Source organism: Oncorhynchus kisutch, unplaced genomic scaffold, assembly GCF_002021735.2.
Source record: "Oncorhynchus kisutch isolate 150728-3 unplaced genomic scaffold, Okis_V2 scaffold783, whole genome shotgun sequence".
In the NCBI taxonomy this organism is placed as follows: Eukaryota; Metazoa; Chordata; class Actinopteri; order Salmoniformes; family Salmonidae; genus Oncorhynchus; species Oncorhynchus kisutch.
The window spans coordinates 55,001-80,000 of record NW_022262728.1 but is presented as its reverse complement, the minus strand read 5'-3'; the positions used below and the strand labels follow the sequence as shown (position 1 = coordinate 80,000).

At 42.3% G+C, this 25,000-nt stretch overlaps 1 protein-coding gene and 1 pseudogene across 7 annotated transcripts in view; one reads left to right on the top strand and one right to left on the bottom strand.

Moving 5' to 3' along the window:
• The window catches only part of LOC116362053 (pre-B-cell leukemia transcription factor 1-like), a 12,561-nt pseudogene extending 3,448 nt beyond the window's left edge, over positions 1–9,113 (top strand).
• Positions 9,114–15,692: 6,579 nt separating this feature from the next.
• The window catches only part of LOC109887373 (uncharacterized), a 38,204-nt gene continuing 28,896 nt past the window's right edge, over positions 15,693–25,000 (bottom strand). For 6 of the 7 annotated variants that reach the window (XM_031816353.1, XM_031816355.1, XM_031816360.1 and 3 more), the window contains 2 exons: positions 23,192–23,218; positions 15,693–18,051 (listed from right to left, as the gene is read on the bottom strand). In XM_031816353.1, coding sequence (XP_031672213.1) covers positions 17,735–18,051; positions 23,192–23,218 — 344 coding nt within the window. In that variant the 3' untranslated portion in view covers positions 15,693–17,734. The remainder of the gene's footprint in view (positions 18,052–23,191; positions 23,219–25,000) is intronic. The other variant, XM_031816356.1, reaches the window with a different exon arrangement.

Here is a 25,000-nt window from a genome sequence, read left to right as displayed (position 1 = left end):
TGGGAGGTATTAATACTACTGTTAATATTAGGGTAGAGGGTTATGGGAGATATTAATATTAGGGTAGAGGGTTATAGGAGGTATTAATACTACTGTTAATATTAGGGTAGAGGGTTATAGGAGGTATTAATATTAGGGTAGAGGGTTATAGGAGGTATTAATATTAGGGTAGAGGGTTATAGGAGGTATTAATATTAGGGTAGAGGGTTATAGGAGGTATTAATATTAGGGTAGAGGGTTATAGGAGGTATTAATATTAGGGTAGAGGGTTATGGGAGGTATTAATACTACTGTTAATATTATGGTAGAGGGTTATGGGAGGTATTACTACTACTGTTAATATTATGGTAGAGGGTTATAGGAGGTATTAATACTACTGTTAATATTATGGTAGAGGGTTATATGAGGTATTAATATTAGGGTAGAGGGTTATAGGAGGTATTAATATTAGGGTAGAGGGTTATAGGAGGTATTAATATTAGGGTAGAGGGTTATGGGAGGTATTAATATTAGGGTAGAGGGTTATAGGAGGTATTAATATTAGGGTAGGGGGTTATAGGAGGTATTAATACTACTGTTAATATTATGGTAGAGGGTTATAGGAGGTATTAATATTAGGGTAGAGGGTTATAGGAGGTATTAATACTACTGTTAATATTAGGGTAGAGGGTTATAGGAGGTATTAATATTAGGGTAGAGGGTTATGGGAGGTATTAATATTAGGGTAGAGGGTTATAGGAGGTATTAATATTAGGGTAGAGGGTTATGGGAGGTATTAATACTACTGTTAATATTAGGTTAGAGGGTTATAGGAGGTATTAATATTATGGTAGAGGGTTATAGGAGGTATTAATATTAGGGTAGAGGGTTATAGGAGGTATTAATATTAGGGTAGAGGGTTATGGAGGTATTAATATTAGGGTAGAGGGTTATGGGAGGTATTAATATTAGGGTAGAGGGTTATAGGAGGTATTAATATTAGGGTAGAGGGTTATAGGAGGTATTAATATTAGGGTAGAGGGTTATAGGAGGTATTAATATTAGGGTAGAGGGTTATAGGAGGTATTAATATTAGGGTAGAGGGTTATGGGAGGTATTAATATTAGGGTAGAGGGTTATAGGAGGTTTTAATATTAGGGTAGAGGGTTATAGGAGGTATTAATATTAGGGTAGAGGGTTATAGGAGGTATTAATATTAGGGTAGAGGGTTATGGGAGGTATTAATATTAGGGTAGAGGGTTATAGGAGGTATTAATATTAGGGTAGAGGGTTATAGGAGGTATTAATATTAGGGTAGGGGGTTATAGGAGGTATTAATATTAGGGTAGGGGGTTATAGGAGGTATTAATATTAGGGTAGAGGGTTATAGGAGGTATTAATATTAGGGTAGGGGGTTATAGGAGGTATTAATATTATGGTAGAGGGTTATAGGAGGTATTAATATTAGGGTAGAGGGTTATGGGAGGTATTAATATTAGGGTAGAGGGTTATAGGAGGTATTAATATTAGGGTAGAGGGTTATAGGAGGTATTAATATTAGGGTAGAGGGTTATAGGAGGTATTAATATTAGGGTAGAGGGTTATAGGAGGTATTAATATTAGGGTAGAGGGTTATAGGAGGTATTAATATTAGGGTAGAGGGTTATAGGAGGTATTAATATTAGGGTAAGGGGTTATAGGAGGTATTAATATTAGGGTAGAGGGTTATAGGAGGTATTAATATTAGGGTAGGGGGTTATAGGAGGTATTAATATTAGGGTAGAGGGTTATAGGAGGTATTAATATTAGGGTAGAGGGTTATAGGAGGTATTAATATTAGGGTAGAGGGTTATAGGAGGTATTAATATTAGGGTAGAGGGTTATAGGAGGTATTAATATTAGGGTAGAGGGTTATAGGAGGTATTAATATTAGGGTAGGGGGTTATAGGAGGTATTAATATTAGGGTAGGGGGTTATAGGAGGTATTAATATTAGGGTAGAGGGTTATAGGAGGTATTAATATTAGGGTAGAGGGTTATGGGAGGTATTAATATTAGGGTAGAGGGTTATAGGAGGTATTAATATTAGGGTAGAGGGTTATAGGAGGTATTAATATTAGGGTAGAGGGTTATAGGAGGTATTAATATTAGGGTAGGGGGTTATAGGAGGTATTAATATTAGGGTAGGGTTATAGGAGGTATTAATATTAGGGTAGGGGGTTATAGGAGGTATTAATATTAGGGTAGGGGGTTATGGGAGGTATTAATATTAGGGTAGAGGGTTATAGGAGGTATTAATATTAGGGTAGAGGGTTATAGGAGGTATTAATATTAGGGTAGAGGGTTATAGGAGGTATTAATATTAGGGTAGAGGGTTATAGGAGGTATTAATATTAGGGGTAGAGGGTTATAGGAGGTATTAATATTAGGGTAGAGGGTTATAGGAGGTATTAATATTAGGGTAGAGGGTTATGGGAGGTATTAATATTAGGGTAGGGGGTTATAGGAGGTATTAATATTAGGGTAGAGGGTTATAGGAGGTATTAATATTAGGGTAGGGGGTTATAGGAGGTATTAATATTAGGGTAAGAGGGTTATAGGAGGTATTAATACTAGGGTAGAGGGTTATGGGAGGTATTAATATTAGGGTAGGGGGTTATAGAGGTATTAATATTAGGGTAGAGGGGTTATAGAGGTATTAATATTAGGGTAGAGGGTTATAGGAGGTATTAATATTAGGGTAGAGGGTTATATGAGGTATTAATATTAGGGTAGAGGGTTATAGGAGGTATTAATATTAGGGTAGAGGGTTTATGGGAGGTATTAATATTAGGGTAGAGGGTTGGAGGATTAGGGTTATAGGAGGTATTAATATTAGGGTAGGGGGTTATAGGAGGTATTAATATTAGGGTAGAGGGTTATAGGAGGTATTAATATTAGGGTAGAGGGTTATAGGAGGTATTAATATTAGGGTAGAGGGTTATAGGAGGTATTAATATTAGGGTAGAGGTTATAGGAGGTATTAATATTAGGGTAGGGGGTTATAGGAGGTATAATATTAGGGTAGGGGGTTATAGGAGGTTTAATATTAGGGTAGAGGGTTATAGGAGGTATTATATTAGGGTAGAGGGTTATAGGAGGTATTAATATTAGGGTAGAGGGTTATAGGAGGTATTAATATTAGGGTAGAGGGTTATAGGAGGTATTAATATTAGGGTAGGGGGTTATGGGAGGTATTAATATTAGGGTAGGAGGGTTATAGGAGGTATTAATATTAGGGTAGGGGGTTATAGGAGGTATTAATATTAGGGTAGGGGGTTATGGGAGGTAGTAATATTAGGGTAGAGGGTTATAGGAGGTATTAATATTAGGGTAGGGGGTTATAGGAGGGTATTAATATTAGGGTAGGAGGGTTATTGGAGGTATTAATATTAGGGTAGAGGGTTATAGGAGGTATAATATTAGGGTAGAGGGTTTAGGAGGTATTAATATTAGGGTAGAGGGTTATAGGAGGTATTAATATTAGGGTAGAGGGTTATAGGAGGTATTAATATTAGGGGTAGAGGGTTATAGGAGGTATTAATATTAGGGTATAGGGGTTATAGGAGGTATTAATATTAGGGTAGAGGGTTATAGGAGGTATTAATATTAGGGTAGAGGGTTATAGGAGGTATTAATATTAGGGTAGAGGGTTATAGGAGGTATTAATATTATGGTAGAGGGTTAAGGAGGTATTAATATTAAAGGGTAGAGGGTTAATAGGAGGTATTACATATTAGGGTAGGGGATTATAGGAGGGATTAATATTAGGGTAGGGGTTATAGGAGGTATTATAATTAGGGTAGAGGGTTATAGGAGGTATTAATATTAGGGTAGGGGGTTATAGGAGGTATTAATATTAGGGAGAGGGTTATAGGAGGGATTAATATTATGGGTAGAGGGTTATAGTATGTAAATTAATATTAGGGGTAGGGGGTTATAGGAGGTATTAATATTAGGTAGAGGGTTATAAGTAGGTATTAATATTAGGGTAGGAGGTTTATAGGAGGTGATTATATTAGGGTAGGGTAGAGGGGGTTATAGGAGGTATTAATAATTATTGGGTAGAGGGTGATATGGAGGTATTAAGATTAGGGGGGTAGAGGGTTATAGGAGGTATTAATACTGCTGTTCATATTGTCACTACTGTTGGTATTATTGCTCATGTTTACTTTAAATTGTCAACTAAAGTCAATTCAATTACAGGGTAGATGTGAGACCACCAAAGTGCACTACTTTTGACCACAGCCACGTTAGACTTACTGTATCAGGAACAGGTTGTTATCTGAACGTTTCCCCAGGAGGTGAGAAGAATAGAATGTGATTCATGTCTTAAAGTTCCCAGAAACACGCTCTGGCACCTGCAGTGCACTTGATTCAGACTTGACTAGGTATTAGTTATCACTTAATTCAGACTTGACTAGGTCTTAGTTATCACTTGATTCAAATGAGAGATCATTTTCATTTTTCCTCAAACTGAGTTCTCTCTCCCCCTCCTTCTCCCCCCTCCCTCTCCCTGCCGCCTACTTCCTCTATTTGCTCCGTGCCCCCCCCCTCTCCTGCCCCCTACTCCCTCTCTCTCTCTCTCTCTCTCTCTTTCTCTCTCTCTCTCCCCCCCTACTTCTCTTCCTGCCCCCCTACGTCTCTCTCTCCCTGCCCCCCCTATGTCTCCCACCCTCTCTCCCCCCCTACTTCTCTCCTTACCCCCCCCCCCACCTTACTTCTCTCCCTGCCCCCCCTACGTCTCTCTCTCTCCCTGCCCCCCTCTACTTCTCTCTCTCTCCCCCCCTCTACTCCCCCCCTACGTCTCTCTCTCTCTCCCCCCCTCTCTACTTCTCTCTCTCTCTCTCTCTCCCCCCCTCTACTCCCCCCCCCCCCCCTACTTCTCTCTTTCAGGTGTCTAACTGGTTGGTAACAAGAGGATCAGGTACAAGAAGAACATAGGGAAGTTCCAGGAGGGAAGCGAACCTGTATGCTGTGAAAACAGCTGTAGATGCAGCCAGCGTCTCCTCACAGGCCAGCCAGGCCAACTCCCCCGCCACGCCCAACTCAGGTACACTCTCGGACATCACACAAACACACACGTGTGCGTACGCGCCAGTATCACTCACGCTCGGACATCACACACACACTCAGACTTGACACACACGTGTGCATACGCGCCAGGATCACTCACTCTCGGATATCACACACACATTTGGACATCAAACACCCACTCGGGGGCACACACACACACACAGTCGTAGACCATGTGGGGGTGCATTTCACGCGTTCGCTCGCATACAAACACACACAGTGGCACCACCAAGACCAGCCACATCTTTTTCACACAATTACTTCTCCCATAGTCTCCCTTCTAACAAAGTTTAAACCCGCCTCTTATTACCCGCCCCACCAATCAACCGCTCCCTGCCACAAAAGCCTCTCTCCTGATTGGCTGGTTATGACATTCCGCAGGCTCGCCAGGGTCGTACAGTCGGCCCAACACAGGCCACGCCCACCCCGGTTTACACCCGACCAATGGGGAGGGGTTATTTCTCAGCCCTCCTCTGCAGCCTCAGGTAGGCCTGCATCCCCCTCCCCAAAATGGTTCCCCTGTTATAGCTGCTGTTCCTCTCTCCTACCCCCCCTCAATCCCCCCAAACTGCCACCTGTGTTCCCGGTGGTATCATTGATACCCCTTAGTATCAGCTACCAACCCCCCCCAGCCCCTATAGAGCCCCTCTGACCCCTGTTCAGTTGTACCTTTTAGTAGTATCAGCTACCAACCCCCCCAGCCCCTATAGAGCCCTCTGACCCCTGTTCAGTTGTACCTTTTAGTAGTATCAGCTACCAACCCCCCCAGCCCCTATAGAGCCCCTCTGACCCCTGTTCAGTTGCACCTTTTAGCCCCCTGTTGGAACTCTTGGAACCCTGTGTGTGTGTGTGTGTGTGTGTGTGTGTGTGTGTGTGTGTGTGTGTGTGTGTGTTGTGTGTGTGTGTGTGTGTGTGTGTGTGTGTGTGTGTGTGTGTGTGTGTGTGTGTATTAGTGTTTGAGTTTGCAGTGTTAATGTGCAACAGTCTGTGTGTTAGTGTGTGTATAAATGTAGTATTAGTATGTACCAGTTTGTGTATAAATGTAGTATTAGTGTGTGTACCAGTTTGTGTATAAATGTAGTATTAGTGTGTGTGTATACATGTAGTATTAGTGTGTGTACCAGTTTGTGAATAAATGTAGTATAAGTGTGTATAAATGTAGTATCAGTGTGTATAAATGTAGTGTTAGTGTGTATAAATGTAGTATTAGTGTGTACCAGTGTGTGTATAAATGTAGTATTAGTGTGTATAAATCAAATCAAATGTATTTATATAGCCCTTCGTACATCAGCTGATATCTATCTCAAAGTGCTGTACAGAAACCCAGCCTAAAACCCCCAACAGCAAGCAATGCAGGTGGAGAAGCACGGGGGCTAGGAAAAACTCCCTAGAAAGGCCAAAACCTAGGAAGAAACCTAGAGAGGAACCAGGCTATGTGGGGTGGCCAGTCCTCTTCTGGCTGTGCCGGGTGGAGATTATAACAGAACATGGCCAAGATGTTCAAATGTTCATAAATGACCAGCATGGTCGTATAATAATAAGGCAGAACAGTTGAAACTGGAGCAGCAGCACGGTCAGGTGGACTGGGGACAGCAAGGAGTCATCATGTCAGGTAGTCCTGGGGCATGGTCCTAGGGCTCAGGTCCTCTGAGAGAGAGAGAGAGAGAAAGAGAGAATTAGAGAGAGCATATGTGGGGTGGCCAGTCCTCTTCTGGCTATGCCGGGTGGAGATTATAACAACATGGCCAAGATGTTCAAATGTTCATAAATGACCAGCATGGTCGAATAATAATAAGGCAGAAGAGTTGAAACTGGAGCAGCAGCACGGCCAGGTGGACTGGGGACAGCAAGGAGTCATCATGTCAGGTAGTCCTGGGGCATGGTCCTAGGGCTCAAGTCCTCCGAGAGAGAAAGAGAGAATTAGAGAACGCACACTTAGATTCACACAGGACACCGAATAGGACAGGAGAGTATTAGTGTGTACCAGAGAGTATAAATGTAGTATTAGTGTGTACCAGTGTGTGTATAAATGTAGTATTAGTGTGTATACATGTAGTATTAGTGTGTATAAATGTAGTGTTAGTGTGTATAAATGTAGTATTAGTGTGTACCAGTGTGTGTATAAATGTAGTGTTAGTGTGTATACATGTAGTATTAGTGTGTACCAGTGTTTGTATAAATGTAGTATTAGTGTGTATAAATGTAGTGTTAGTGTGTATGAATGTAGTATTAGTGTGTTCCAGTGTGTGTATAAATGTAGTATTAGTGTGTATCAATGTAGTATTAGTGTGTACCAGTGTGTGTATAAATGTAGTATTAGTCTGTGTACATGTAGTATTAGTGTGTATAAATGTAGTGTTAGTGTGTATAAATGTAGTATTAGTGTGTACCAGTGTGTGTATACATGTAGTGTTAGTGTGTATACATGTAGTATTAGTGTGTATAAATGTAGTGTTAGTGTGTATAAATGTAGTATGTGTGTACCAGTGTGTGTATAAATGTAGTATTAGTGTGTATAAATGTAGTATTAGTGTGTGCCAGTGTGTGTATAAATGTAGTATTAGTCTGTACTAGTGTGTAAAGCGCCCCCTGCTGGTCTGTTCCTCCAGGTGGATACCCAGCGCCGTGCTACACTCCTGACGGGATGTTATGAGGAGCTGCCTGGAGGAACTCTGTTTCCTCCCCACTGTCTCCATGTGAGTATCTATGGTAACACTCTGTTTACCACCACTGTCTTCGTGTCAGTATCTATGGTAACACTCTGTTTCCATGTCAGTATCTATGGTAACACTCTGTTTAATCCCCACTGTCTTCATGTCAGTATCTATGGTAACACTATGTTTACAAGCACTGTCTTCATGTCAGTATCTATGGTAACACTCTGTTTACCACCACTGTTTCCATGTCAGTATCTATGGTAACACTCTGTTTCCATGTCAGTATCTATGGTAACACTCTGTTTCCTCCCCACTGTCTTCATGTCAGTATCTATGGTAACACTATGTTTACAAGCACTGTCTTCATGTCAGTATCTATGGTAACACTCTGTTTACCACCACTGTCTTCATGTCAGTATCTATGGTAACACTCTGTTTCCATGTCAGTATCTATGGTAACACTCGGTTTACCACCACTGTTTCCATGTCAGTATCTATGGTAACACTCTGTTTACCACCACTGTTTCCATGTCAGTATCTATGGTAACACTCTGTTTACCACCACTGTCTTCATGTCAGTATCTATGGTAACACTCTGTTTCCATGTCAGTATCTATGGTAACACTCGGTTTACCACCACTGTTTCCATGTCAGTATCTATGGTAACACTCTGTTTACCACCACTGTTTCCATGTCAGTATCTATGGTAACACTCTGTTTACCACCACTGTTTCCATGTCAGTATCTATGGTAACACTCTGTTCACCACCACTGTCTATGCCAGTTTTTTAAAACAGATATTGTAGGTGGGTGACCAACTCATGTGAATACCTTCAATTGATGTCTTGTATAAAATATTTTTCACTCCCTCTTTTCATCTCTTTCTCTCCTTCTCTTTCTCTCTCCCTCCACGCTTCCCTTTCTCTCTCTCTCTCTCCAGGTTGATAGTGGATGGCAGGACAGCACCGACCCCCCCTCCCTCACCCCCCCTCACGGGGCACCGGGCAGCGTGCACTCGGACACCTCAAACTGAGACACACACTCACCCCAAACGCCCCCCACCCCTCTACCCTTCAAATTCCACTTCCTCCACCCTCACACAGCCACCCCTCTACCCCCCCCCCACATATCAGTCATACCTCAAACTGAAACAACTTCCCCCTACTTTACCTGTACCTGAGCATCCCCCTCCTCTCCCTCCACACCATCCTCCCCCCTCCTCTCCCTCCCTCCCCCATCCCTCTCCCCCTCCACTCCCGATGCAACATAACCCCCTAGCTCTTCCCTCCTCTCTCTTCCCCCATCCTCCCCCCCTCCACTCCTGATGCAATATAACCCCCTAGCTCTTCCCTCCTCTCTCTTTCCCCCCTCCCTCCCCCATCCCTCTCTCTCCTCCTCTCCCTCCCTCCCCCATCCCTCTCTCTCGCCTCCTCTCTCCTCCTCCTCTCTCTCCTCCTCTCTCTCCTGCTCCTCTCTCTCTCCTCCTCTCCCTCCCCAATCCATCTCTCCTCCTCTCTCTCTCCTCTTTCTCTCCTCTCTCTCTCTCCCCTCTCTCTCCTCCTCTCTCTCTCCTCCTCTCTCTCTCCTCCTCTTCCTCTCTCTCTCTCTCTCTCTCCTCCTCTCTCCTCCTCTCTCTCTCTCCTCTCTCTCTCTCCTCCTCTTCCTCTCTCTCTCTCCTCCTCTCTCCTCCTCTTCCTCTCTCTCTCTCTCCTCCTCTCTCTCTCCTCCTCTTCCTCTCTCTCTCCTCCTCTCCTCTCTCTCTCCTCCTCTCTCTCTCTCCTCCTCTCTCTCTCCTCCTCTTCCTCTCTCTCCTCCTCTTCCTCTCTCTCTCCTCCTCTCTCTCTCCTCCTCTCTCTCTCTCCTCCTCTCTCTCTCCTCCTCTCTCTCTCCTCCTCTTCCTCTCTCTCCTCCTCTTCCTCCATCGTCTGACATCAAGTCTTTTTCTTTATTTTTATAACCACTTATTTTTCTCTCGTTTAAAAAAAGAAGATAATTTAGAGTCACATGTAGTTTTTTTTTTCTAATACTGTTTCACAAAGCCGCACCAGCCGCGTGTGTTGGAGCCTGACGTGGACGCATCATGTTACTCAAAAAGAAGAAGAAGAAGAAGAAGAAAAAAATGCATAACAAGAAAAATAAAGAAAAAAAATCTACTGTTTCTCGTCTTCCATGCATGTCGTCCCTTTTAGGTGTTTAGCAACGATTGTATTTTTCCTTTTCCTTTTTAGACTTTTTAAAAAAACAGTTGCTAGAGAGACAAAATGTACACAACGGAAAGTTCTAAATGGCAGAAAATAACCAAAAATGAATAAATACATTGTATGTCAATTATTAAGCTCTGTCTGCTGTCTCATTTTATCATGGAGGGTTGGACGATCCAATATATATTACATACACTATATATACAAAAGTATGTGGACAACCCTTAAAATTAGTGGATTCGGCTATTTCAACCACACCCGTTGCTGACAGGTGTATAAAATCAGGCACACAGCCATGCAATCTCTATAGACAAACATTAGCAGTAGAATGGCCTTACTGAAGAGCTCAGTGACTTTCAACGTGGCACCGTCATAGGATGCCACCTTTCCAATAAATCAGTTCATCAAATGTATTCCCTGCTAGAGCAGCCCCGGTCAACTGTAAGTGCTGTTATTGTGAAGTGGAAACGTCTAGGAGCAACAACGGCTCAGCCGTGAAGCCACACAAGCTCACAGAATGGGACCGACCGAGTGCTGAAGTGTGTAGCGCGTATAAATCGTTTGTCCTCGGTTGCAACACTCTACCGAGTTCCAAACTGCCTCTGGAAGCAACGTCAGCATAAGAACTGTGATGAATCACGCCTCACCATCTGGCAGTCTGACGGACAAATCTGGGTTTGGAGAACGCTACCTGCCACAATGCATAGCGCCAACTGTAAGGTTTGGTGGAGGAGGAAAAATGGTCTGAGGATGTTTTTCATGGTTCGGTGCTAGGCCCCTTAGTTCCAGTGAAGGGAGATCTTAACGCTAACATTATGTTCTAGATGATTCCTGTTTAATCATAACAATGTCCCTGTGCACAAAGCGAGTCCCATGCAGAACTGGTTTGTTGAGATCGTTGTGGAAGAACATGACTGGGCTGCACAGAGCCCTGACCTCAACCCCATCAAACACCTTTGGGATAAATTGGAATGCTGACTGTGAGCCAGGCCTAATCGCACAACATCAGTACCTGACCTCACTAATGCTCTTGTGGCTGAATGTAAGTAAGTCCCCGCAGCAATGTTCCAACATCTAGTGGAAAGCCTTCCCAGAAAAGCGGAGGCTGTTATAGCAGAAAAGGGGGGACCAACTCCATATTAATGCCCATGAATTTGTGATGAGATGTTGGACGAGCAGGTGTCCACATACCTTTGGTCATCTAGTGTACATAATAAGAAAATGTAGATTCATTAATTAATAACTACTAATGTATTAACAATACAAATGCTAGCCTATGCTGCATGTCACAGTAGAAGTATCATGTCACAGTAGAAGTATCATGTCACAGTAGAAGTATCATGTCACAGTAGAAGTATCATGTCACAGTAGAAGATCATTCAAATATCAGTCGTTGATCTTGTAATCTGCAAACATAAATTCATTGGTATCATCGACCAAACAGTTTTTATGTAAAAAAATATATGACATTTCCATTTTTAAAAAGCTTAGAAATACCGTTATATAAGCTTCTGCACTATATACATATATAAAAATGTTTGAGTCACAACATTAAAACAGTCCCTGATCTTGTAGTCAGTGTACCAGAGTAGCACAGTCACGTTGTTTGATAAGACGATATTCTCACGGTGATGTCACCTTTTATGTTGATGTATGGAAACAACAAGTTCCCTGTTGTGTGTGATGATGCCATCTTGCTGAGTCTACATTAAATACTTGTAATTGAAGACATTCAAAATGTTTATGGTTTTGTAGAATGTGCCAATACACTGACTTCCTGTTAGCAGTTTGTGCCATGGCTATGTCGAGGTGGTGAGTATGGTTGTCTCTGTAGTGGGAGACTGCACCTTAGTCAGGTGAATATATCTACATGAATGTATTTCTATTGCTATATCAGAGCACTTGGTTATGAACACTATCTCTAGTAACTGATGTTTTATTTCTCGTGTTTAGGATTCCAAAAATAAAATACACGATTGTGTTCGCTGCAATAATCAGACATTAATTTCAGGAACTCTTAACTAAATCTCCTGGTGAAGACAGGAAATTATATTTACCCGCTGTAGCGCCATCTTGTGGTGTAACTGTGGATACAAATATAACTTGTTACACTTGTTAAAGGTCCTAAACAGTCGTTCTGAGTCTGTAAAATAGCATTTTGAGTAACCAGGTTTCCATCCAACCATTTCATGCGGATTAATTACCTGATGCATGAAAGAAATTCACGACAGGGCTGATGGACACAGGAAATGCTCGTACACTTTTATAAATGCCGATAGACAATAAGTTATTTTGACATGTGTCGGTAAAATTAATTGGTGAGAATTGGCGGTGGAAAACGCTTTTTGCGCAAATATTGATATAATAACCATTTTATCAAGGTTAACTTGATGTATACACTAGAGACTGTCCATTTTAAAACTGGTAGGAAATATTAAGAGAAGGCTAAGTTTCTCTCTTTGAAGAAAGTTGTCCACCTTTTAATTTTTGTGTGCAGTCGTACATTGAATTGTTTTTTCTTTTTTTTGTGTTATTTCTACGTTTTTTTAAATATTTTTTTAAACGCGATATATTGTGTGGTCCTTTCATTATTACTCGGGAAAGCAGGCCGTTTATTAGGATTCAGATGAAATAAATTACGATAAACTTCACAGGCTGGTGAATATGCACGGTGATGAGCTTTATGCTCATTTCCAATAAATATCGAGGGTCTTATTCTGGGGACATGTTGATCTATGATTGGCTGCCGTTTGACCAATACAAATTAGCTCATAATGTAGGTATCCTAACCCCACTTTTCTGTGAGCTGTTGACGAGAGCGCACTTGCCAAGACCAGAGTGGGAACATTTGTTATTTAACGCAACAGTTGTTGTGACAAAATCATCAGTAGAGCTGAAAATGTTATGGAAACCCATTTAATTTAGATTTTTCATTCAGTACATGGGAATTTATTTTTATGTGCACTACGCCAAGTTATTTATATGTGCACTACGTCACCAGGCACAGCATTTTATCCACAATAGAGCTCGCCAGCTTGTAGTCCAAAAACCCGGAAATGGGTTACCTCTAGTTCTTTCAACCATCCCTACGGGGAATGAATAGAGTTTTTGGGATAAAAACCCCAAATAAGTCCGAGGTTAACGCAGGTTTTGGAGATCTTATACATTTTGTTCTATGAGATAATATCAGTCAGTCAACAGGAATTTTATGAATTATGACGCCTTTATGCTTTGTGTTTTTATTATTACATACATGTCCACAAATTGACAAAAAGTGACATTAGCTGATAAAGACTGTGTTTACCGCAGGCTTATAGGAGAGGCTGGGGAGCTCACCTTGGGAACCGCATATGTCAAGCAACATGGAGGCAGTGTTGTGATGAGATTATATCAAGCAAATTTGCTGATAGACAAAGCAACTCATAGCATGGTTTCACAAATGGTTTGGCTATTGTAACAGCATCAATAAAGAAATAATGGTGGCTATATAATTTAGCTAGCTAGATCATCTTGGACAATTTTTGTTGAAACTTTACAGGGTGAGGTCTGGGTACCTTACATATAAACACACTGAGTGTAGAAAACATTTAAGAACACCTTCCTAATATTGAGTAGCACCCCCCTTAGAACAGTGTCAATTCGTTGGGGGTATGGACTCTACAAGGTGTGTGGAAAGCGTTCCGCAGGGATGCTGGCCCATGTTGACTCCAATGCTTCCCACAGTTGTGTCAAGTTGGCTGGATGTTCTTTGGGTGGTGGACCACTGTTGATACACATAGGAAACACCCTCTGAATGGCACACATACACAATCCATGTCTCAAATGTCTCAAGCCTAAAAAAAAATCCTTCTTTAACCCGTCTCCTCCCCTTCATCTACACGGTTTTAAGTTGATTTAACAATCTGTTAAATCAACTGTCTGTCATGGAAAGAGCCGGTGTTTTGTCCACTCAGTGTGTATTGACTGTCAGACAACGTTCATATATCATGACCATCAATGATGTCAAGAAGTTTGTATGACTCATGTTTGGCATGTCTCTTGATGTAATGACCTGACAATTAGTCAGAGTTTTGGGCTACCCTTCCCCCACGTTTGTTTCATGCTTGTGAAAAACCTAGCTAGCCAGTAACTAGCTAACACCAGACCCAGATGAAAGCGGAAACCTAAGTATATTTGCCTTAAAAAATATATATACAAGTTTCCCCTATTCATCAAATACGTTGCTATGTAAACCACACCGTTCTGCTATGTAAACCACACCATTCTGCTACGTAAACCACACCATTCTGCTACGTAAAACCACACCATTCTGCTATGTAAACCACACCGTTCTGCTATGTAAACCACACCATTCTGCTACGTAAACCACACCATTCTGCTACGTAAAACCACACCATTCTGCTATGTAAAGCACACCATTCTGCTACGTAAAGCACACCATTCTGCTACGTAAACCACACCATTCTGCTACGTAAACCACACCGTTCTGCTACGTAAACCACACCGTTCTGCTACGTAAACCACACCGTTCTGCTACGTAAACCACACCGTTCTGCTACGTAAACCACACCGTTCTGCTACGTAAACCACACCGTTCTGCTACGTAAACCACACCGTTCTGCTACGTAAACCACACCGTTCTGCTACGTAAACCACACCGTTCTGCTACGTAAACCACACCGTTCTGCTACGTAAACCACACCGTTCTGCTACGTAAACCACACCGTTCTGCTATGTAAACCACACCATTCTGCTATGTAAACCACACCATTCTGCTATGTAAACCACACCGTTCTGCTATGTAAACCACACCGTTCTGCTACGTAAACCACACCGTTCTCACACCGTTCTGCTATGTAAACCACACCATTCTGCTATGTAAACCACACCATTCTGCGATGTTAGTTACAAGGCGGTAGTTATTTAAATTAGGTAAGAAAATGAGATGTTACCATTGGTGTATTCAAATTTGAGGATTTTGTGATGTCACAAAAAGCCATTAATATCCCCACAGCTCCTGAATCCAAGTGGTGGACAAAGGAGAGGGGACTTTATGATACAACTTTATCAATGCAGAAGCAACAGTAATTTTTCATACTTCTGATCTGATTTAATCCAAATATTATCACATTTCATGAAAAACATGATTTTGACTGTGCAGGACCTTCAACAAAAGAAGTCACTTGGTTAAGTGCCAGACCATAAAGAATATGGTAGTTACAGTTTGTGGTGCAGTTTATGAGATAGGTTAAACTGCAGGTAGAATCAACATGGTGTCATGCCCTGACCTTAGAGAGACGTTTTATTTCTCTATTTGGTTAGGTCAGGGTGTGATGTGGGGTGGGCATTCTACGGTCCATTTTTTATCTTTTTGTATTTCTTTGTTTTGGCCGGGTATAGTTCTCAATCAAGGACAGCTATCTATCGTTGTCTCTGATTGGGAATCATACTTAGGCAGCCCTTTTTCCCCACCTGTGTTTGTGGGTAGTTGTCTTTGTTGGTGGCACTTTTCCCTGTAAGCTTCACGGTTGTTTTTTCATTTGTTGGTGACGTTATCTAATGAAAAGGAAAATGTACGCTGCACCTTGGTCCACTTCTTTCAACGGCCGTGACACATGGAGCGCACACAATTTATTTTACAACACAGAACCATGAGGAGAATATGAGTACTTCCCAATTGAATTCCTCATTATTATTTTTGCTTATGATTTTGAGTTGATGAGACTAAGACAAGTATTTTGATTTTATTTTAAATTGAACCTTTTATTTAACCAGGCAAGTCAGTTAATAAGAACAAGTTCTCATTTTCAATGACAGCCTAGGAACAGTGGGTTAACTGCCTTGAACGACAGATTTGTACCTTGTCAGCTCGGGGATTCGATCATGTAACCTTTCGGTTACTAGTCCAACCCTCTAACCACTAGGTTACCTGCCGCCCCAAAGTATAAGGTTTGATGAGACCAGTTACCTGCAGACTTCACTTCTGTTGGTGAGGCTGTGGATTAAAAGATGGTGATCTACTATGGTTAAATAATCAATTGTATCATAATTCAATTAAATCAACAACACTACTACTACTACAGCAATACAATTATGATGACAGTTCCTAAATGTAACAGTCACCATCTCTGAAGCTCATGTCATATACAGGACCAGTCAAAGGTTTGGACACACCTACTCATTCCAGGGTTTCTTTATTTGTACTATTTTCTACATTGTAGAATAATAGTGAAGACATCAAAACTATGAAATAAAAAATATGGAATCATGTAGTAACCAAAAAAGTGTTAAATATAAAATGTATTTTATATTTGAGATTCTTCAAAGTAGCAACCCTTTGCCTTGATGACAGCTTTGCACACCTACTCTTGGCATTCCCTCAACCAGCTTCATGAGGAATGCTTTTCCAACAGTCTTGAAGGAGTTTCCACATACGCTGAGCACTTGTTGGCTGCTTTTCCTTCACTCACTAACAAAAAATGATAACCCATTTAGACAACTTCCCGATCAAAACATTTCAGTGCAATAGTGAAGGTGTAAACTTGGCAGTAGAAAGCCTAACAGTATATTTGACCTTTCAGCTTCCCTATCAAATGCCACAGAAAGTATTTGACTCTATCCACAAAATTAAGGAAATTAGAAAGGGGGGGAGGTTCGTCAGGCAAGAAAATGGCCTTGTCGAAATCCCCCCCCCCCATGAATGTCAACTAACCAGATTGCAACCAGGTAAAGGTGATAAAATACAGAGCAATATACAATTTCTAAGACATCGTTTAACAAACAAACAATTAGAAACATTGTGGGGATGGGATCAATTGAGCAGGTTGAGGAATAATTAGCCCATAAAAAAATAAACCTACATTAGGATTATTGTTTTGTCGAGAAATTATCATTATTTAACTGTCTACATCATTTCAAGGGCTACATTATCAAGGATGGTTCTCAGTTTGTCAGCAAGTTGTGGTTCTAGTTGTGTGAAGGAAAGACGATGACAGTCAACATATAAACAAGGAACTGAACTTCTAAAGAACAGACTAATTGTTCCCTTCTGTTTCACCTCTCTCTCTAACTTAGATCATTCTGGTTCCTCCTTCCACCATAATTTGCAAATAAATTCATTAAAAATCCTACAATGTGATTTTCTGGATTTTTTTTCTCTCATTTTGTCTGTCATAGTTGAAGTGTACCTATGATGAAAATTACAGGCCTCTCTCATCTTTTTAAGTGGGAGAACTTGCACAATTGGTGGCTGACTAAATACTTTTTTTGCCCCACTGTATACACTATTTCTAAACAGAGATATATCTTGTGTTCAGCCAGTACAGCTGTCCAGTACGAGTCAGTTGTCTGGTAGATGTTAAGTCTCACATGTTTTTGTCTGAGTCCTGTCCAAGATGATTCAACATTCACCATGTTCCAGATAGAAATTCTAAAATCTTGTTGTTTATAGCCAGTGTACCAGAGTAACACAGGTAGGTTGTCTGGTAGACAGTAGCCTCACAGTGATGTCATCTTGCCTGAGACCTGGGGCTTGTATAGTAAACTACAGACTGATGGGAGTGCTGGTGAGAATGGTGTCCAATCACGTTACACACCAACCACCTCTGGTCAGGATGGCTCCTCCTCAAATTGCTGCTCTCTGTCTCTGTTAAATGTTTTGATATCTTCTGAGGTTGTGAGGTTGTATCCATGGCTACCTGTCTCAGACTGTCTGTCTCTTTCAGAGCATGTATTAGTATAGTGATATAATATATCCTGATGCTGTTGTATCCATGGTTACCTCTCAGACTGTCTGCTCTTCCAGGTCTTCGACCAGGCAGGGATCTACTTCCTTCAGGACCTGGTAGAAGTGTTCCTGGGCGCGAGCCCCCTTCTTTACCACCATGTCCAGCAGGGTTTGGTTCTGTAGGGTCTTGGTGGATTTACTGACCACCTCCTCCCTCTCCTCGTGAATCAGAACTCCATGATACTGGAGACGCAGGAATATGGGCTGTAACAGTCCCAGGCGAGTCTCTAGAGCCATCCTGTGTCTTCTGATGAAGGCTCTACCAGGGGGGGCAGAGGGGTTGGCAGGAGGGTCTGCAGGGGAAACAGCTGAAACTGGGAGGGGGAAATTATGTATTAAAACCCTATCTAAGATGACAAGATACTGTCTAGGATTAACTTTAGTTTGTTATTGAGAGGTTTATAATGGTAATTAATCTCCAGTTTGTAATTGAGAGGTTTATAATGGTGATGAATCTCTAGTTTGTTATTGAGAGGTTTATAATGGTGATGAATCTCTAGTTTGTTATTGAGAGGTTTATAATGGTGGCGAATCTCTAGCTGGTTATTGAGAGGTTTATAATGGTGATGAATCTCTAGTTTGTTATTGAGAGATTTATAATGGTGATGAATCTCTAGTTTTAAAACATTTTTTATTTCACCTTTATTTAACCAGGTAGGCTAGTTGAGAACAAGTTCTCATTTGCAACTGTGACCTGGCCAAGATAAAGCATAGCAGTGTGAACAGACAACACAGAGTTACACATGGAGTAAAAAATTAACAAGTCAATAACACAGTAGAAAAAAAGGGGAGTCTATATACATTGTGTGCAAAAGGCATGAGGATAATTACAATTTTGCAGATTAACACTGGAGTGATAAATGATCAGACGGTCATGTACAGGTAGAGATATTGGTGTGGAAAAGAGCAGAAAAGTAAATAAATAAAAACAGTATGGGGATGAGGTAGGTGAAAATGGGTGGGCTATTTACCAATAGACTATGTACAGCTGCAGCGATCGGTTAGCTGCTCAGATAGCAGATGTTTGAAGTTGGTGAGGGAGATAAAAGTCTCCAACTTCAGCGATTTTTGCAATTCGTTCCAGTCACAGGCAGCAGAGAACTGGAACGAAAGGCGGCCAAATGAGGTGTTGGCTTTAGGGATGATCAGTGAGATACACCTGCTGGAGCGCGTGCTACGGATGGGTGTTGCCATCTTGACCAGTGAACTGAGATAAGGCGGAGCTTTACCTAGCATGGACTTGTAGATGACCTGGAGCCAGTGGGTCTGGCGGCGAATATGTAGCGAGGGCCAGCCGACTAGAGCATACAAGTCGCAGTGGTGGGTGGTATAAGGTGCTTTAGTGACAAAACGGATGGCACTGTGATAAACTGCATCCAGTTTGCTGAGTAGAGTGTTGGAAGCAATTTTGTAGATGACATCGCCAAAGTCGAGGATCGGTAGGATAGTCAGGTTTACTAGGGTAAGTTTGGCGGCGTGAGTGAAGGAGGCTTTGTTGCGGAATAGAAAGCCGACTCTTGATTTGATTTTCGATTGGAGATGTTTGATATGAGTCTGGAAGGAGAGTTTACAGTCTAGCCAGACACCTAGGTACTTATAGATGTCCACATATTCAAGGTCGGAACCATCCAGGGTGGTGATGCTGGTCAGGCGTGCGGGTGCAGGCAGCGAACGGTTGAAAAGCATGCATTTGGTTTTACTAGTGTTTAAGAGCAGTTGGAGACCACGGAAGGAGTGTTGTATGGCATTGAAGCTCGTTTGGAGGTTAGATAGCACAGTGTCCAAGGACGGGCCGGAAGTATATAGAATGGTGTCGTCTGCGTAGAGGTGGATCAGGGAATCGCCCGCAGCAAGAGCAACATCATTGATATATACAGAGAAAAGAGTCGGCCCGAGAATTGAACCCTGTGGCACCCCCATAGAGACTGCCAGAGGACCCGACAGCATGCCCTCCGATTTGACACACTGAACTCTGTCTGCAAAGTAATTGGTGAACCAGGCAAGGCAGTCATCCGAAAAACCGAGGCTACTGAGTCTGCCGATAAGAATATGGTGATTGACAGAGTCGAAAGCCTTGGCAAGGTCGATGAAGACGGCTGCACAGTACTGTCTTTTATCGATGGCGGTTATGATATCGTTTAGTACCTTGAGCGTGGTTGAGGTGCACCCATGACCGGCTCGGAAACCAGATTGCACAGCGGAGAAGGTACGGTGGGATTCGAGATGGTCAGTGACCTGTTTGTTGACTTGGCTTTCGAAGACCTTAGATAGGCAGGGCAGGATGGATATAGGTCTGTAACAGTTTGGGTCCAGGGTGTCTCCCCCTTTGAAGAGGGGGATGACTGCGGCAGCTTTCCAATCCTTGGGGATCTCAGACGATATGAAAGAGAGGTTGAACAGGCTGGTAATAGGGGTTGCGACAATGGCGGCGGATAGTTTCAGAAATAGAGGGTCCAGATTGTCAAGCCCAGCTGATTTGTACGGGTCCAGGTTTTGCAGCTCTTTCAGAACATCTGCTATCTGGATTTGGGTAAAGGAGAACCTGGAGAGGCTTGGGCGAGTAGCTGCGGGGGGTGGGGGGGGGCGGAGCTGTTGGCCGAGGTTGGAGTAGCCAGGCGGAAGGCATGGCCAGCCGTTGAGAAATGCTTGTTGAAGTTTTCGATAATCATGGATTTATCGGTGGTGACCGTGTTACCTAGCCTCAGTGCAGTGGGCAGCTGGGAAGAGGTGCTCTTGTTCTCCATGGACTTCACAGTGTCCCAGAACTTTTTGGAGTTGGAGCTACAGGATGCAAACTTCTGCCTGAAGAAGCTGGCCTTAGCTTTCCTGACTGACTGCGTGTATTGGTTCCTGACTTCCCTGACTGACTTCCCTGAACAGTTGCATATCGCGGGGACTATTCGATGCTATTGCAGTCCGCCACATGATGTTTTTGTGCTGGTCGAGGGCAGTCAGGTCTGGAGTGAACCAAGGGCTATATCTGTTCTTAGTTCTGCATTTTTTGAACGGAGCATGCATATCTAAAATGGTGAGGAAGTTACTTTTAAAGAATGACCAGGCATCCTCAACTGACGGGATGAGGTCAATGTCCTTCCAGGTCGATTAGAAAGGCCTGCTCACAGAAGTGTTTTAGGGAGCGTTTGACAGTGATGAGGGGTGGTCGTTTGACTGCGGCTCCGTAGCGGATACAGGCAATGAGGCAGTGATCGCTGAGATCCTGGTTGAAGACAGCGGAGGTGTATTTGGAGGGCCAGTTGGTCAGGATGACGTCTATGAGGGTGCCCTTGTTTACAGAGTTAGGGTTGTACCTGGTGGGTTCCTTGATGATTTGTGTGAGATTGAGGGCATCTAGCTTAGATTGTAGGACTGCCGGGGTGTTAAGCATATCCCAGTTTAGGTCACCTAACAGAACAAACTCTGAAGCTAGATGGGGGGCGATCAATTCACAAATGGTGTCCAGGGCACAGCTGGGAGCTGAGGGGGGTCGGTAGCAGGCGGCAACAGTGAGAGACTTATTTCTGGAGAGAGTAATTTTCTAAATTAGTAGTTCGAACTGTTTGGGTATGGACCTGGAAAGTATGACATTACTTTGCAGGCTATCTCTGCAGTAGACTGCAACTCCTCCCCCTTTGGCAGTTCTATCTTGACGGAAGATGTTATAGTTGGGTATGGAAATCTCCGAATTTTTGGTGGCCTTCCTGAGCCAGGATTCAGACACGGCAAGGACATCAGGGTTAGCAGAGTGTGCTAAAGCAGTGAGTAAAACAAACTTAGGGAGGAGGCTTCTGATGTTGACATGCATGAAACCAAGGCTTTTTCGATCACAGAAGTCAACAAATGAGGGTGCCTGTGGACATGCAGGGCCTGGGTTTACCTCCACATCACCCGCGGAACAGAGAAGGAGTAGTATGAGGGTGCGGCTAAAGGCTATCAAAACTGGTCGCCTAGAGCATTGGGGACAGAGAATAAGAGGAGCAGGTTTCTGGGCATGGTAGAATATATTCAGGGCATAATGCGCAGACAGGGGTATGGTGGGGTGCGGGTACAGCGGAGGTAAGCCCAGGCACTGGGTGATGATGAGAGAGGTTGTATCTCTGGACATGCTGGTTGTAATGGGTGAGGTCACCGCATGTGTGGGAGGTGGGACAAAGGAGGTATCAGGGGTATGAAGAGTGGAACTAGGGGCTCCATTGTAAACTAAAACAATGATAACTAACCTGACAGTATACAAGTATACAACAGTATACAAGGCATATTGACATTTGAGAGAGACATACAGTGAGGCATACAGTAATCACAGGTGTTGAATTGGGAGAGCTAGCTAAAACAGTAGGTGAGACAACAACAGCTAATCAGCTAGCACAACAACAGCAGGTAAAATGGCGTTGACTAGGCAGAGGGAGGGTCGGATTAACTACACACAGAGCCTGAGTGCGGCTGGGGCCGACAGATAAAACATAAACAAGCAGAATATAGTACCGTGATTAATGGACAGTCCAGCATGCATCAGCTATTGTAGCCAAGTGATCAGTGTCCAGGGGGCAGCGGTGGATGGGGCAGCGGTGGATGGGGCAGGGAAGCTGGACTGGCGAGTGTTATCCAGGTTAAAAAACTAACAATGACTAAATAGCTTGTAGCTAGTTAGCTGGTTAGCTTCTTGTTATTGAGAGGTTTATAATGGTGATGAATCTCTAGCTGGTTATTGAGAGGTTTATAATGGTGATGAATCTCTAGTTTGTTATTGAGAGGTTTATAATGGTGATGAATCTCTACCTGGTTATTGAGAGGTTTATAATGGTGGCGAATCTCTAGCTGGTTATTGAGAGGTTTATAATGGTGGCGAATCTCTAGCTAGTTATTGAGAGGTTTATAATGGTGGCGAATCTCTAGCTGGTTATTGAGAGGTTTATAATGGTGATGAATCTCTAGCTGGTTATTGAGAGGTTTATAATGGTGATGAATCTCTAGTTTGTTATTGAGAGGTTTATAATGGTGGCGAATCTCTAGCTGGTTATTGAGAGGTTTATAATGGTGGCGAATCTCTAGCTGGTTATTGAGAGGTTTATAATGGTGGCGAATCTCTAGCTGGTTATTGAGAGGTTTATAATGGTGATGAATCTCTAGTTTGTTATTGAGAGGTTTATAATGGTGGCGAAATCTCTAGTTTGTTATTGAGAGGTTTATAATGGTGGCGAATCTCTAGCTGGTTATTGAGAGGTTTATAATGGTGATGAATCTCTAGTTTGTTATTGAGAGGTTTATAATGGTGGCGAAATCTCTAGTTTGTTATTGAGAGGTTTATAATGGTGGCGAATCTCTATCTGGTTATTGAGAGGTTTATAATGGTGATGAATCTCTAGTTTGTTATTGAGAGGTTTATAATAGTGATGAATCTCTAGTTTGTTATTGAGAGGTTTATAATGGTGGTGAATGTCAGTGGAAGGTCAACAGTACCTGTAGAGGGGACATCTGTTGGTGAGGCTGAGGATGAAAAGAGATGTTTTACTATCTGATAAAAGGTATGTTCATTATAACCAAACATAATCATATGATTTAATGTTTTAATTCAGGGCTCTTCTGTAAAAGAGACCTTGGCCTCAGTATGACTCCCTGATAAAATAAAAAGGTAACAAAATAAAATAGCAATAATAAAAAAATTACAAAAACGACCACTACTGCTATTACTACTACCACCACTACTACTGCTATTACTACTACCACCACTACTGCTATTACTACTACCACCACTACTGCTATTACTACTACCACCACTACTGCTATTACTACTACCACCACTACTGCTATTACTACTACCACCACTACTGCTATTACTACTACCACCACTACTGCTATTACTACTACCACCACTACTGCTATTACTACTACCACCACTACTGCTATTACTACTACCACCACTACTGCTATTACTACTACCACCACTACTGCTATTACTACTACCACCACTACTGCTATTACTACTACCACCACTACTGCTATACTACTACTATTACTACTACCACCACTACTGCTATTACTACTACTATTACTACTACCACCACTACTGCTATTACTACTACTATTACTACTACCACCACTACTACTATTACTACTACCACCACTACTACTATTACTACTACCACCACTACTGCTATTACTACTACCACCACTACTGCTATTACTACTACCACCACTACTGCTATTACTACTACCACCACTACTACTATTACTACTACCACCACTACTACTGCTATTACTACTACCACCACTACTGCTATTACTACTACCACCACTACTGCTATTACTACTACCACCACTACTGCTATTACTACTACCACCACTACTGCTATTACTACTACCACCACTACTGCTATTACTACTACCACCACTACTGCTATTACTACTACCACCACTACTGCTATTACTACTACCACCACTACTGCTATTACTATTACCACCACTACTGCTATTACTATTACCACCACTACTGCTATTACTACTACCACCACTACTGCTATTACTACTACCACCACTACTGCTATTACTACTACCACCACTACTGCTATTACTACTACTATTACTACTACCACCACTACTGCTATTACTACTACTATTACTACTACCACCACTACTACTATTACTACTACCACCACTACTGCTATTACTACTACCACCACTACTGCTATTACTACTACCACCACTACTACTATTACTACTACCACCACTACTACTGCTATTACTACTACCACCACTACTGCTATTACTACTACCACCACTACTGCTATTACTACTACCACCACTACTGCTATTACTACTACCACCACTACTGCTATTACTACTACCACCACTACTGCTATTACTACTACCACCACTACTGCTATTACTACTACCACCACTACTGCTATTACTACTACCACCACTACTGCTATTACTACTACCACCACTACTGCTATTACTACTACCACCACTACTGCTATTACTATTACCACCACTACTGCTATTACTACTACCACCACTACTGCTATTACTACTACCACCACTACTGCTATTACTACTACCACCACTACTGCTATTACTACTACCACCACTACTGCTATTACTACTACCACCACTACTGCTATTACTACTACCACCACTACTGCTATTACTACTACCACCACTACTGCTATTACTGCTACCACCGCTACTACTACTACTGCTACTACCACCACTACCGCCACCACTACTACTACTACCACCACTACTACTACTACTACCACCACTGCT